The sequence below is a fragment of the Varanus komodoensis genome, unplaced genomic scaffold (assembly GCF_004798865.1).
Source record: "Varanus komodoensis strain SLA01 unplaced genomic scaffold, ASM479886v1 scaffold1, whole genome shotgun sequence".
Classification (NCBI taxonomy): Eukaryota; Metazoa; Chordata; class Lepidosauria; order Squamata; family Varanidae; genus Varanus; species Varanus komodoensis.
This window is the reverse complement of record NW_025335268.1, coordinates 15,905,829-15,918,650: the sequence shown is the minus strand read 5'-3', so window position 1 is coordinate 15,918,650 and position 12,822 is coordinate 15,905,829. Positions and strand designations below refer to the sequence as shown.

Here is a 12,822-nt window from a genome sequence, read left to right as displayed (position 1 = left end):
GAGTTTGAGACCCCTGAGTTAGAGTAATGTCTCAGCCTGGTCCTCTTGGTTTGTGTTTTCCCAGGAAGAAATGACCGAGGATGACGTAGATGAAAACTTCAAGAACATGTTCCGGCAGCTTGCAGGAGAGGTAGGCTCTGTAACTCGACATTCCTGAGACTTCTTCCTCCTCCAGTTGTTGTGCTAAGCGAGCAGGCAAAATAGTGGCTGATAATGAGGAAGTGAGCAAATGACCAGAAATTGGTTCTTTAGATCCACTTTGGGGCACTGCACTCTTCCCCAGCCTGGTGCAACATGACCAGTGGTCAGGAGTGTTGGGAACTGTAATCCAAAACAACTGAGGATTGCCCCCAAGTCCACTCACCTCAAAGGGCCATTGTGCAGAGAAAATAAGAGGAGCGAGACCCACCACCAAGAAGTTAGAAAGTAGAGGAAGAACTGGATTGCATGCAATAAATTCATATCATGGAATAGCTATGCATATATCAGCAGGAATCATTTGGTTTCTGAAAATAATGTCACCAGTTAATTGGAAGAAGGCCTTCAGACTGGAGTGTTCTTTAGAGAGAATTCTTATGGTTGCACAACAGTGGTATGGCCTTCCTCAGTGTTGTCCAGAGCTGTCCCTTAGTGTCCTTTTTCAGGCTGTCCAAGAAGCCAGTACCTGAGAAGTTATACATATCCTACTTTTGCAAGATGATGTCATCCTTGACCTCTTTAGCCAGTTAGAAGTGACAGTGACTAATAACCTGCTCTCTCTTTTTCCAGGACATGGAAATCAGTGTCTTTGAGCTCAGGACTATCCTGAACAGAGTCATCGCAAGGCGTGAGTGCTTCTTATTCAACCATCCGGCCTTCACTGTGGGGAGTTTCACCTTTCCAACTTCCTTCTGCACACACACACAGGCCACCATGGAAATGTCAGTTTGGGAAGGGCTTCCTGAGTAACCATGCCCCTCTTTCCTCCCTCTGCCAGACAAAGACCTGAAGACTGATGGCTTCAGCATGGATTCTTGCCGCAACATGATCAACCTGATGGATGTATCCTTTGGGCTGGGCATGGGTCCCTGGAAGAATGGATGGGACTTCCTGGTCAAAAGGAAGCAGAAGGGGATCATTCTGTTCAGCGGGTAGAATTTCCAGCCTAGGCAGTGGCGAGACAGGAGGATGGCCTGGTGCCCTTTAAAGCCTAATACTTTGCATGCACCACAACTTTCCAAAGGGCATCTCCCGAGGCAACTGCATCTTCCTTTTAGTGCCAGGGCTCGGCTGCTGCTGGCTCTCATACAGAATCTGTGTGCGTGTGAGACATGCAATGATCTATAATGATACAGTCCTGGCTCCAAAGCAAGCCAGTAGTGCTTTGGAAGCTGAGGCTGTTGGCTGGCGAAGGGAGCCAGTCTCTATCAGAGATCATGTGTGCTCCTTAGCTGACTCTTGATCGAGCTGCTCACTAAAGCGACTGTATTTTGAGGTGATGTCCTGTGTCTTGTGTGTGAGACCTGCCTGGTTCTGTCCTGAACCCCTTGTTCCTTTTCAGGGCAGCTGATACTTTCAGCCCAAACCTTTTTGTAATGTTGTTGTTGCAGTAACACGCAGCAGTGGAAGAAACCAGGCAAAGTGAGCACAGCATGCTGCCCTCAGGAGTGAGGCTCAGCCAAGAGGAGGTGGTGGCAAAGCCCACTGATCTGAGACACGATGTGTTTTTATTTACCCCCCTTCTGCTTCCAGAGGTGCCTTGCTGCAGCACAAAGAATTCAGGAGGCATCACATGCAGGGCAGTGAAATTGAGCCATGAGCTGAAGCCCGGAGTGTGATTCCTCTGCCGTGAGGTGCTTCAGGGCTTACAGTCAGGAACTGCCCAGATCTTGACAGCACCAACATGATCTCACGTCAGAAGACTCCATAGCAGCGCAGTGTGTTGTTCTAATGCTTCACTTAAAGGGAGCGGCTGTCTCCCTTATGCCCGTCTGCAGAAAGTTTTTAAAAGCTACTGTTAATTCAGCGCAGCTCGTAAGGGTTTCAGTGATTTGTCATGTCAGAGCAGCTGCGTGTCTGCAGCTGTGTGTACATTTTATTAAAGTTGTGTACATTTTATTAAAAGTACACAACTTTTAAAAAAATATGGCTACCTTGTTTCTGGCTGTTGCTGCTGAGAGGGAGGTGTGGAGGGATGAACCCAGGAGCCTGGAAGCCAGCAAACACCGGTAGGGCTGCCCATGTTCCTCATCATTGGCCATGATGGCTGGGTCTGATGGGAGAGGGAAGGCCAAGGCATCTGGAGGGTGCTGTGTTGAGGAAGGCAGCTACGCATGCCGTGACATCTTCAGCAAGGCCGAGGCAGGGCTCCGCTTCCCTCATCTGCCCACTGTCTTGGGCTTTCAGATTGCAGACCTCTCTTGGTGTGAATCTCTCCTTGACGTTTCTGCCGATTAGAAAGATGGCAGTGCTCGTCTAGGCCTTTTGGAGTTTCAGACATTGTGGAACAAGATCAGGAACTGGCTGGTAAGAGGAACGAGCTTGGTGCGAGTGCTTGTGTGTGTTCAACACCACTTTTTTGGTGCTGGGGGAATAGAGAGGACGTAGTACTCAGGGGAAAGGAAGCCGTCTTCTCACAGTCTTCTCTTCTCTTGTGGCAGACTGTCTTTCGCCAGCATGACCTGGATAAGTCAGGTACAATGAGTGCCTACGAGATGCGTCTGGCTTTGGAATCAGCTGGTAAGACTGGAAGGAGAAATTACAAAATGTTGTGATGCTGGTGGGTTGCGGAATTCCCTGTCAGTGGATGTGGCTTGCTCATCGGCTCTGCTGAATGCTTTCAGTCTACGCCTGTCTAGCACAGTGGCCCTAATCTCCACCCAGGACCAAGCGTGGGAGCAGGGCAGTCTGTGAATAGGCTCAAGGCCCACTCTTACAATCTGAGGGCAGAGACAGTCAGCAAAGTCATCTGAGGGAGCAACTGTCCTGCATCCTGGATGAGCCCCATGAAGAAGTAGGGTTGGAATCTCTGGTTCCAGTTCCACCTCCACGCTTTGCATAGAGCACATTGCATTTAAGAGAATTCATGGGAACGGCTGTCCATACTGCAGCCAGAAAATATATTCTGCTGTCATCCAGTGATTCAGATACCAGGGGCAGTCTCTCCCCTGCCCAGCAGGAGGCAGGATCATTTTTAATTGCAGAAGACTAACCTGAAGAGCTGAGCTAGAGGGCACCTCCCTCACTTTAAGGCTAGTTTTCTCTTACCTTCATAGTGTTTGCTGCTGGGCCTGCCCTTCAGAGCATACCTGAAGGAAGTGCACCTTTCTGGCGGATGGGGGTCTTCTCCCTTTCATCCTGTCTTCTACCTCCACAGAGGCTTTGTCCTTAACGCTTGTTGAAGAGACAGGCTGTAAGGACAGCCTTGGTTGCCATGGGTTTGTTATAGTTGCAGAGCTCCAGAGTTCTGCAAGCAACTGCTAGGCTAACTTGCATAGTAGAAGCATCGAAGAGTCCCATCAGACAAAGGGAGTGATTGATTTCCTTCCTTCCTTTGTTCCTTACAATTCAGTGTTACCCAATAGCCAAAGCTCCTGGGTAGCTCACAACACAATATGTCATAATACCTTTAACAGACAAAATAAAAACAATTGAAATGAGTTAAAAGCAATTTACCAGGGCTCCACATGGCTGAAATTAAGAAGCTCCATCAAGTGCCATCTGGGAGTAGAGAAGTCTTACTGGATACCAGAAAGATGACAAAGGTGGTCCTGGGAAGACTTCACTGGGAAGAGTGTCGGGGATCAGGTTTCCTCAAAGGGGTTAAGGGAGGCAGCTGGGATAGTTCAAAGGCTTTCATCGTGGAGAGTGGCAAGTCTCCATTCAGGCTCTGAGAAACAGAGAGAACTGATCACCCAGGACCTTGGGCTGCATGGCAGTACTGCTATCTTGGCCCAGAGGTCCGATGATTCCCAAAGAAGGTGCTGCCTACCAGAAGAAAGCATGAGCTTGCAGCCTAATGCAGGAATTGTGATCCCTTGCAGTCGGAGACCTACAAGTGACTATTCAGCAGAACCTGTCTAGGTGAAGATACCTTACCTGGTTTATCTGACAATTCCCAAATTGTTCCACCCTGTGGTATGACCAGTATGGAGTTATTGGCAGGGTCAGGATTAGGCCAGATGAAGTAAGAATGATTGCTTAGACAGTAGTTTTTGTCCTTAGGGCGGAAGTGTGAGATGCCTGCTAGCTCAGTTCTTTAGTCTTTGATTTAAAAGACCCTGCCTTCTCCTGGATGAATGTCTGACTGACTGTTGATGGACAGGTAGAAGAAAAATGCACAGATTAAAAAAATCTGTTCAGTGACTTGGGATGATGTCCCTTCAGATGATCCTTTTTTGATCTGGACATTTAGCAATGTAAATCTAAATCCTAATCCAAGTAGCTGATAACAGGGCAGATTGGACTACAAGGAGATCACATCTGACAGTCTTGTAACCCTACGCTGCTGTGTTCCTCCAAGCTTAAACCATTTTTTTCTGGTCTGTTCTGGTCCTCGCATTTCTTTTGAATTGCATTAAAGTAGAGGCCTCCACCTTTGTACTGGTTTTCATTCTGGCAGGCTCAGTGATGATGTCTGTTCTTTCCTACTTTTCAGGCTTCAAACTGGACAACAAGTTGCATCAGGTGGTGGTGGCACGCTATGCTGACGATTCACTGGGTGTGGACTTTGATAACTTTGTCTGCTGTTTAGTCAAGTTGGAGACAATGTTCAGTAAGTGCTTCTGTAGCAGAACCCAAGGAGGCAGCTATCTCCAGGCATGGTTAGGGAATCTCACACCATTGTGGGGACGGGGTCTAGATAAGCTTGATGACCAGTTAAATTATATTCTGTTGGATCATATTCTTCTCCATAAGAGAAAAAGAAAGGAAAAGGTCCATTTTTCCTAGGCTACTGCTGTGTAGGAATATCAGGCTTTTAAGTTCCATCCAAAAGTTGTCCCCATCCTTTGACAATACTGGGATGGGCCCTAAGAGGAGACCATTTTCCTGCTTGACTGGCCAGAATTTCTGCAATGACTCTTTTGAAGGGCATCTGTAAACAGTGCAAATTAACTTAATGTTTGCTTAACTCTTTTAAGCTAACTGCACATAAAAACAAAAAGAGTATTGTTCAGAAAGGCACAGGAAAGGGGCAACTAAAATGATCAAGGGGCTGGAGCAGCTCCCTTATGAAGAAAGGCTACAGCATCTGGGACTGTTTAGCTTAGAAAAATGATGAGTAAGGGGAGAATGGATAGTATGTTAATACTGGAAGGCCTTCAGTAGCACATAGGACTGTCTGAGGCTTCTAGCCTTGATGGTTATGCGCTACCTCCAGGATTGGAGACAGTATGGTTGGGTGCACGAGTTGGGAAACAGGGATGGGGAGGGATGAGTTGCTGCAGCCATCTCAGCTCGTGGGTCTCCTGTGGACAGCTGGCTGGCCACTGTGTGAGCAGAAGCCAGGCTAGAAAGTCCTTCAGGTTGATTAATTATGGTGCCTTTAAGTTGCAAATGAATAGGTATTGCAGTTAAGTGTAGATCATTTTCTAGTTGTGGGGGTCGTTCCTTATTTAGCCCAGAGCTGATATTTGGGCAGGATCTCCAGCTTGCCTAGTGAAGGTTTCTTTATCAGCTCTTGCATATGCATTGAGCAATACAAGGCTGCAATCCTATGTACACTTTGGTGAGCATAGGCCCTGTTGAACATAGTGGGATTTCCTTCAGAGTAAATGTTCCCAAGCATATGCTGTAAAGAGTTTAGAAGACAATAAGGAGAAAGGCCCCAGATTTTGAGGGAAGAGTTTCCCTTTGGCAGAGATTAGGAGATATCTTCCATTTGATGCCAAGACCAAAGCAATATCTAGCTTAGAGCTATATTTTTCCCTTTCCTCATGGCAAGTAGGAAATCTGCCATGATCAGCAGGCTGCAAACTATTCAGCCCAGACGAATGAGGTTCAGTATGAAGGGAGCTCTTTTGAGAAGGAAATTGTTCTAGATTATGCCCAGAACTCATAACTAAGCTCAGTTCAGTGTTTACATTTAGATGCTGAAGCCCTACTCCAGGTGCTGCTACCTTTGGAGACAAGTTAGGTAACTATCAAGGCTAAACCATTTCTGTGATGGTGATCTAGCTCTGTTCCTTCCCAAGAGCCCCAGCTGAATCAAACCAAAGGTCTGTCTATTCCAGCAGTTTGTTCATACAGTGGCCAACCAAATGCCCATGGAAAGCCTACAAATAGGGCATGCCTACTTTATTACCTTTCAGACATCAGGCTAAAAAGAATCTTATTCTTCTGAGCTTGAATTGATATGCCCTTTTGGTAATCATATTGATAGGGAATGGTGGACTAACTGGATCGCCTGTCTTTTCTTGAAACTTTGCAGGATTCTTCCGTAGCATGGATCCGGAAGAGACAGGGACTGCTGTGATGAACCTCAGTCAGGTAAGAAAGCTCAGATAGGACCTGAAGGAGGTGAGAGAAGGCGTATTTGATTAAAAGCCTCTCCTGATCCAGAAGACAATAAGTAGATGAAAAGAGACAGATGTCTTCTCCTCTGTTAGGAGCTTCTTTATGAGACTGTCCCCTGTGACAGCTCCCATGGACAGGTATCAATAGGCATTGATCTTTCTTTGATATGTTCTTTGTCCTAGTCTCATGGGGAAAATGCAGGTGAACCAGGTCCCACCACTGCTGCTTTCTTTCTGTGTTAGCTGGAGAAACAGTGAGAAACATAGAAACAGCCAAGTCAGAAGGGGTCTCCCGGGCCATCTAGTCTGACCCCTGGCTCCAGCCGGCTCCACTCATGACATGCCCACCATATGCATGTCTAGCCTATCCTTGAACACCCTCACCGATGGGGCCTCACCAGCTCTCGTGGAAGCCCATTCCACACGCTCAGGGTCCTAACTGTCAGGAAGTACCTCCTGGCATCTAAGTGGAACCTTGGTTCCCTGAGCTTTGCTCTGTTGGTGCGCATCCTGAACTCTGCAGACAACAAGGACAGTATGGACTTGAGGGAACTAACTTGTGTATCACCCGGAGTGGAGGATCCTTGAATCTTCAGACCATTTAGTAATCCTAAATATCAATCGAAACAGAAATGCCATTGGAATAGTTGGAGAATTTCTAGGATAGAGAGAGAGCGCGAGAGCACACTGGAAGTCTGTGTAGAGGTGGTGCTGAAAGCCAGGAGACTGGGTGCCATTCGGGGTGGCATGAAGATGGAAAATTGCAGAAGGCTACAAACTGATCCCAACAGAGGGCAGGGAAGAAAAGTCAAATGCTAACTTTTAGATAGGAGCACTAGCCAGGGCATGTGGTGACGGGTTGTAAGAGTTTTAAATAAATAAATAGCTAAGGATAGTGCCACCTTGTGAGCCATTTGTTTGTACTCTAATAGCAGTATTAAGCTCCCTGCACAGAAACATGGGAGAAGCATCCTCCATGAGATCTGATCACTCAAATGAGTGGCAAGCTACTTTGCAGCATGTCCTGGAACATGGTTAGGCTCTCCAGATGTTGTTGGATTGCAAGTCTCACCTTTCCTCAACATTGACTCTACTGGGGTAGGGCTTATGGAGGTTGCCATCCAACATCTGAATGGTCACATGTTCCCCACGCCTGTTCTAGAATGTACCATAAGAAAAGCAGTTGGCATAAACTTACCCTTGATGACACGATTATAACAAACCTTGACCCATCTTCAGAATACTGCTGCAGAACTGAGTTTCTACTGTGCTACATCCTGGGAATGCTGTTCACTTCTGAGGAGTATGAGAGAGGTCTTTGTGCTCCATGCGCATGTGTGTTCCTTTGGCTTCACCATTGCTTTTCAGATTTTGCAAAATATTTTAACTAAGTTTTAAATTTAATAATAAGTGCAATGACATGAGTGCAGTGAGTAAACAATTCTCAACAAGATGCTTCTTGCACATGGGACTATTTGTATTAAGTGGCAAAGAGAAACACTCCCAGCGCAGCGTAGTGGTTAGAGTACTGAGCTGGAGGTCAGGAGATCTTGGTTCTCATTCCTACGCAGCTCTGAAGCTCATGGAGTAACTTTGAGCCAGTCAAAGACTCGCAGCCTTCCCTACCTCATAGGGTTGTTATGAGGATAAAATAAGGGGAGGAGCACTGTGGAAGCCACATTGGGTTCCTTGCAAAAAGAGGAAAGGTGGGGCAAAATATAATGTGGTGAGGATGATGCTGCTGCAGGGAGACAGCAGCTCTGAAAATAAGCCTGTGATATCGGTGGGCTGAGGTCACAAACCCCACCCTTGCCCCCAGCTCACATATGCTAAGAACATAAAGCAAAATCCCCTAAATTGGCTATGTTTACTTAAAGTCCTCTGGCCAACTTGCTCTGGTGAATCAGTTTTTCTGACAGGCCATTTGATAAATCCTGGCATGCCACCCCTGAAGTTTGGAGCTGGCTGTCCAATGTCTTGCAATCTTCCTACAAGCAGCAGTGAGCAAAAAAAGAGTGCAGCTTCTTTGTAACCCTGCTTGTGAGTGCAACCTCTCTTTCAAACACCTTTAGTTCCTTCTCTGGGGGAGAGGATGAAAAAACAAAGACAAGACTGGGAAGCCAGTCCTGTCCTCTCCAGCTTGCTCCCATGCCAGAATGTGGCAATCTTTTTCATGTGAATTCAAGACTTGGCTCTTAAATTCAAACTGGAGGGTTGGGAGTGAGAACAGATTATAGCTCAGTGCCTCCTTTGCTTTAACTCTTCCTTTCATTCCTCCACAGTGGCTGATGTTAACCATGTGCGGCTAGAGCTGAGGTGCAACTTCACTGAGAAGAGCCGGTTGGACTCAAGTGCCTCCGTCATGTCTGACTAAAGACCTGGGATGGCCATGCCACCTCCCTCCCTCCCTTACCACCCTGTTGCTGAGCCCCAAGCCCACCTTCCTTTTCCTCTTGGCCACACACACAGCTAGAGTTCCCCTTGATTTAAGCTCTCTCGCTTCCTGGGATCAAAGCTCCTGCTGGACAGAAGGGGAGGTGGCTCTTTTCCAAGAAGAATGCAGCGTGTGTTGCCACTTTGAGGAGCTGAGGAAAAGCAAGAGAGGCATGAATGCATGTTGGATCACCGCATGTAGGTTTAGCCTAGCCCCTTATCTAGAGGGACATCCTTTGGAGTTACCCAAGAGGGGGTCGGTGGGATTGTGCTTGTTCTCTGAAAGGTTGGCCTGTTCCTTCTTCACTGGCTGCAGCTGCTCTTGACTTAACCTTACAAACCACCCTTGCCTTCTCTCTCTTCTGAGCACTGGGCATCAACTGGCTTTTTCTCTAGTAAATGCAGTGCATCCTACCACTTTTCTGAATTAATGGAGTTCCTTCTGCCCCAAAGATGGTGAAGTCACGCATTCTCCTAGACCACTAAATGAGTTCACCTTCTCGTGCTGCTCACCCTCTCACTTGCAGAGCAGGGGTGGGCATCCAAGAAGCTGTGCAAGAGGCATCTCGCTTTGCACACCTGCCTTTGCCAGATTTATGGGATACTCTGAGGTGCCTTTGCAGAAGCTGTCCTCAATTCCTGGAGACTGAGCTCATGGCCTTGGCACCAAGAATGGGATGCCGCACATCTGGATTGCTGTGCTCTCCTCTCAAAACAGGAGGGGCTAGCCTAGAGAGAGAATGCAGAAGTTGTCCTGTTAGGTTGGGGATGTTGGATAGGCAACCTATTCTTTACTAGGAAACACACTGCTAAAAAAGGACTACTTCAGGTCCTAAAGTAAAAGAATTCTGGCATAATGAACACCAAATACATTATTTAGGGTGCAATCCTATGCATGTTTCATGGGCGGGGAGGGGAAATCCTACAGCTTCCAGTGTGTTGGCTGTGGAATGTGAGAGGTTTTTTCTGTTTAGGCATTCAAAGGAGTGTATCTTTAGCCTTTTGAGAAACATTTAAAAGTAATCACAACAGGAAAGCAGAATAACTCTGGCATGCTTTCTCATAGTTGCTTGTTAACTCTACAAGAGTTTGGGGAAGAACCCTGTGCTATTTTTTATTTTTAAGTGAAATTGTTCACTTTATTTTTTTTAAGGCCATGGAAATGCTTTCAAGATTCAATTAGGGTCCTGTGGAGGCTGCCTAGAGTGTTTCATAAACTGTAAGCTTCACACAGCCTAAATTATCTTCTCTAGTCTCCTGCATTCTAGATGTTAAGAATGAGGTCTCCTGGTTTTGGATATTTCTGATCCCCTTGCAACTGATGCCAGAGCTTTTTGTTGGGTTCATTAGATAGGCTCTTTGCATCTCTTAAGCTATAATGAACTGATCATGGCAAGCATCATGGAAAACACTCTTGGAAGAACAGGATAAATGCACTATAAATAAGCAGGCAAGGATAACCAAAGAATAAAGTTTCTTTCTGTGTACTGTTCCCAGCCTTAGCCCTGACTCGCTCTGTGGCCTTGGCTAATTCTTTTTTCTGAATTTGGCTTTTCCATTCTGCGGATTTCTGAATGGAAAAAAAATAAATTGGGGAGTGCATTGCTCATGGAGCACTTTTTAATTCTACTGAATTGGCGCAGTATCACTGCCCTGCTGTGCCTCTCCATGCCTGTAGATTTAGTAGAATCAAGGCAAAAATCCCAACTTAGCTGCAATTTCAGCTTTCTGCAAGAATCCCTCCTTGTTCCTTAGGCATCTTGTGCAGGCATGGCTTTTTTTGAGAAAGAAATCTGGAACATAACCTCATTTTGGATACATTCACTCTGGCAGGAATCAGGATTTTCACACCACCTTTCAATGTGGCTTTGGGAACACCTCTGTCTCTGGCTAAGCTAAATAAAGACAAAAGGGAGAATCAGGGTGCAGTCCTACATATCTCTACTCAGAAGTAAGTCCCTTGAAGGGTTGCATCCTTCAAGCCTTTTGAGTCATTAGCCTATTTAGGGAAATCACAGTTGCCTCCTGTACTTTCAGAGGTAAAGTCTGGTGCCACAGGGGGAGCAGAGATTCATTTTATTAGCTATTCTAGGTGCCACATCACCACTCTGTAATCTTGTCCTCACTCAAAAACTGTGTTTGCAGTGGTGAACTAAACTGTACAAATAAGGAAATACAAACCTGCTTTGCATAACCTGTTCCTGAGGTTCAGGTTTTCAGAGGCTGACAGCAGAATAGAAGTCAAGGGCTGTCCGGTCATGAATGTGCCACTTGAGTAGCTGTAGCAGAAGTGGATGTGCAAAAGGGAACCACAGTGGATCAGATTCGGCTGCTCTCTTTCTCGCTTTTCCTTCCTCTCCCTTTTTTCTCCCATGAGGACATTCCAAGGCCTGGAGAAGAGTCTCTCTCCACTGCTTTCCTGCTTCAGCAGCCTTGGGATACCCCCCTGCCCTGCAACAGCCCCAGCAGCCCCCATGCCCTCTGTCTGTGCCCCAGCCGGCCCTGGCCTGAGTGCTTTGTTACAGGGATCCACATCTCGCTGCCTTGGAATGCTTGCAGAACATAACCACTTCAGCTCAGAGAGCAGAGCTGCCTCCTCAGCCCAATTTGCAACATATGTGAAGTAATAAATGCAGATATATCTAATTCTTCCTCTGCAGTGTGTGTGTGTGTGTGTGTGCAGAAGAGAGCGTGTGTTCACATACTTATGGTATAGTTAGCACCCTTGGGGCAAATTTGCTTATTACAAACCATTTGTTTATTAAGGCGGTCTTCAAGTATCTTGTACAGGATACTTTAAAAATACAGTATTGTGTAAAACTGTTGAAATACACATTACTAATGAAAAATTGTTTGGTGCTGAGCTGTAGCAATAACCACGTTACCATGTGGATACCTGTGGATATGTTCCAGCTGAGGTTTGAGGTGTGAGCTTTACTCCATTTAGCAGAAGGGGAAGGATGGGGGGATATGGAGGCAGGACAAAGCAACCTTAAGGTAGGTGGGGCACCCTGTTTTTTCTTGCTTTTTGCTTTTTGGGGGGGGGTTACTTCCATGCACCTCAGTATTATATTTAACCCAAATTCACGGTTGGTCAATACCTTTACAGTGGTACCTCGGTTCCCAAACTTAATTCATTCCACGATTCTGGTCACAAACCGAATTGGTCACGAACCGAGTCAAATTTCCCCATAAGGTTCAATGTAAATAAGGTTACTCCATTCTGAACCATATGTAATTTTTTTTAACCACAAAAATATGAAAGTACAGTACAGTAATGAAGAGAGAGAACACTAACCTTGCTTGAGGCGATTTCTGGCATGGAGGACAGGAAGGTGGGTGGGGAGGAGGTTATTGTTTGGAGGGAGAGTCTGTGACCTCAATCCCGACTAGAGGAAGCCGCAACCATGTGTCAGAGCGGGGAAGATGGTTGTGATTGTGTTCGTCACCCAATGTGGAGTTCACGAACGGAAGCAAAATTTTGCCAAACTTCCCGTTCGCGAACAGAAGCGTTTGTGAACCGAGATATTACTGTATTGGGACTGACAGAAATGGCCCAGAATCGTGAACAGACTTTCAAGTTCTCAAAAATTTTCACCAGGCTTGACATTAATGGTGGGGGAAGGAGCATGGGGAGTGTGGAAGAGAGTAAAAGCTGGTTTGGCGTTGCTGCCATAAGCCTATCCCGTTATTATCCCCTAGTTTACATCTTAAGACTGTGATCAAAACAAACTTAGTGGGATTAAACTCTCCTAGCTGCTGTACAGGGTTCGAGTCACAACGAAGTATGCTGGCCTAGAAACCACACCATGACCAATTATTTTTTTAAATCTCAAATTGCCCAAGTCTGGCTCCAAATTTTATCCAGAATCAACTCTCCGGATAATCTCTTCTT

At 46.2% G+C, this 12,822-nt stretch overlaps 1 protein-coding gene across 1 annotated transcript in view; it reads left to right on the top strand.

The window, feature by feature from the left end:
• CAPN11 (calpain 11) overlaps positions 1–11,573 on the top strand; it is a 42,500-nt gene extending 30,927 nt beyond the window's left edge. Inside the window, exons 15-22 of the mRNA XM_044445723.1 lie at positions 65–130; positions 769–826; positions 977–1,041; positions 2,437–2,505; positions 2,640–2,718; positions 4,637–4,753; positions 6,410–6,468; positions 8,777–11,573. Coding sequence (XP_044301658.1) covers positions 65–130; positions 769–826; positions 977–1,041; positions 2,437–2,505; positions 2,640–2,718; positions 4,637–4,753; positions 6,410–6,468; positions 8,777–8,803 — 540 coding nt within the window. The 3' untranslated portion in view covers positions 8,804–11,573. The remainder of the gene's footprint in view (positions 1–64; positions 131–768; positions 827–976; positions 1,042–2,436; positions 2,506–2,639; positions 2,719–4,636; positions 4,754–6,409; positions 6,469–8,776) is intronic.
• Positions 11,574–12,822: the final 1,249 nt, after the last annotated feature.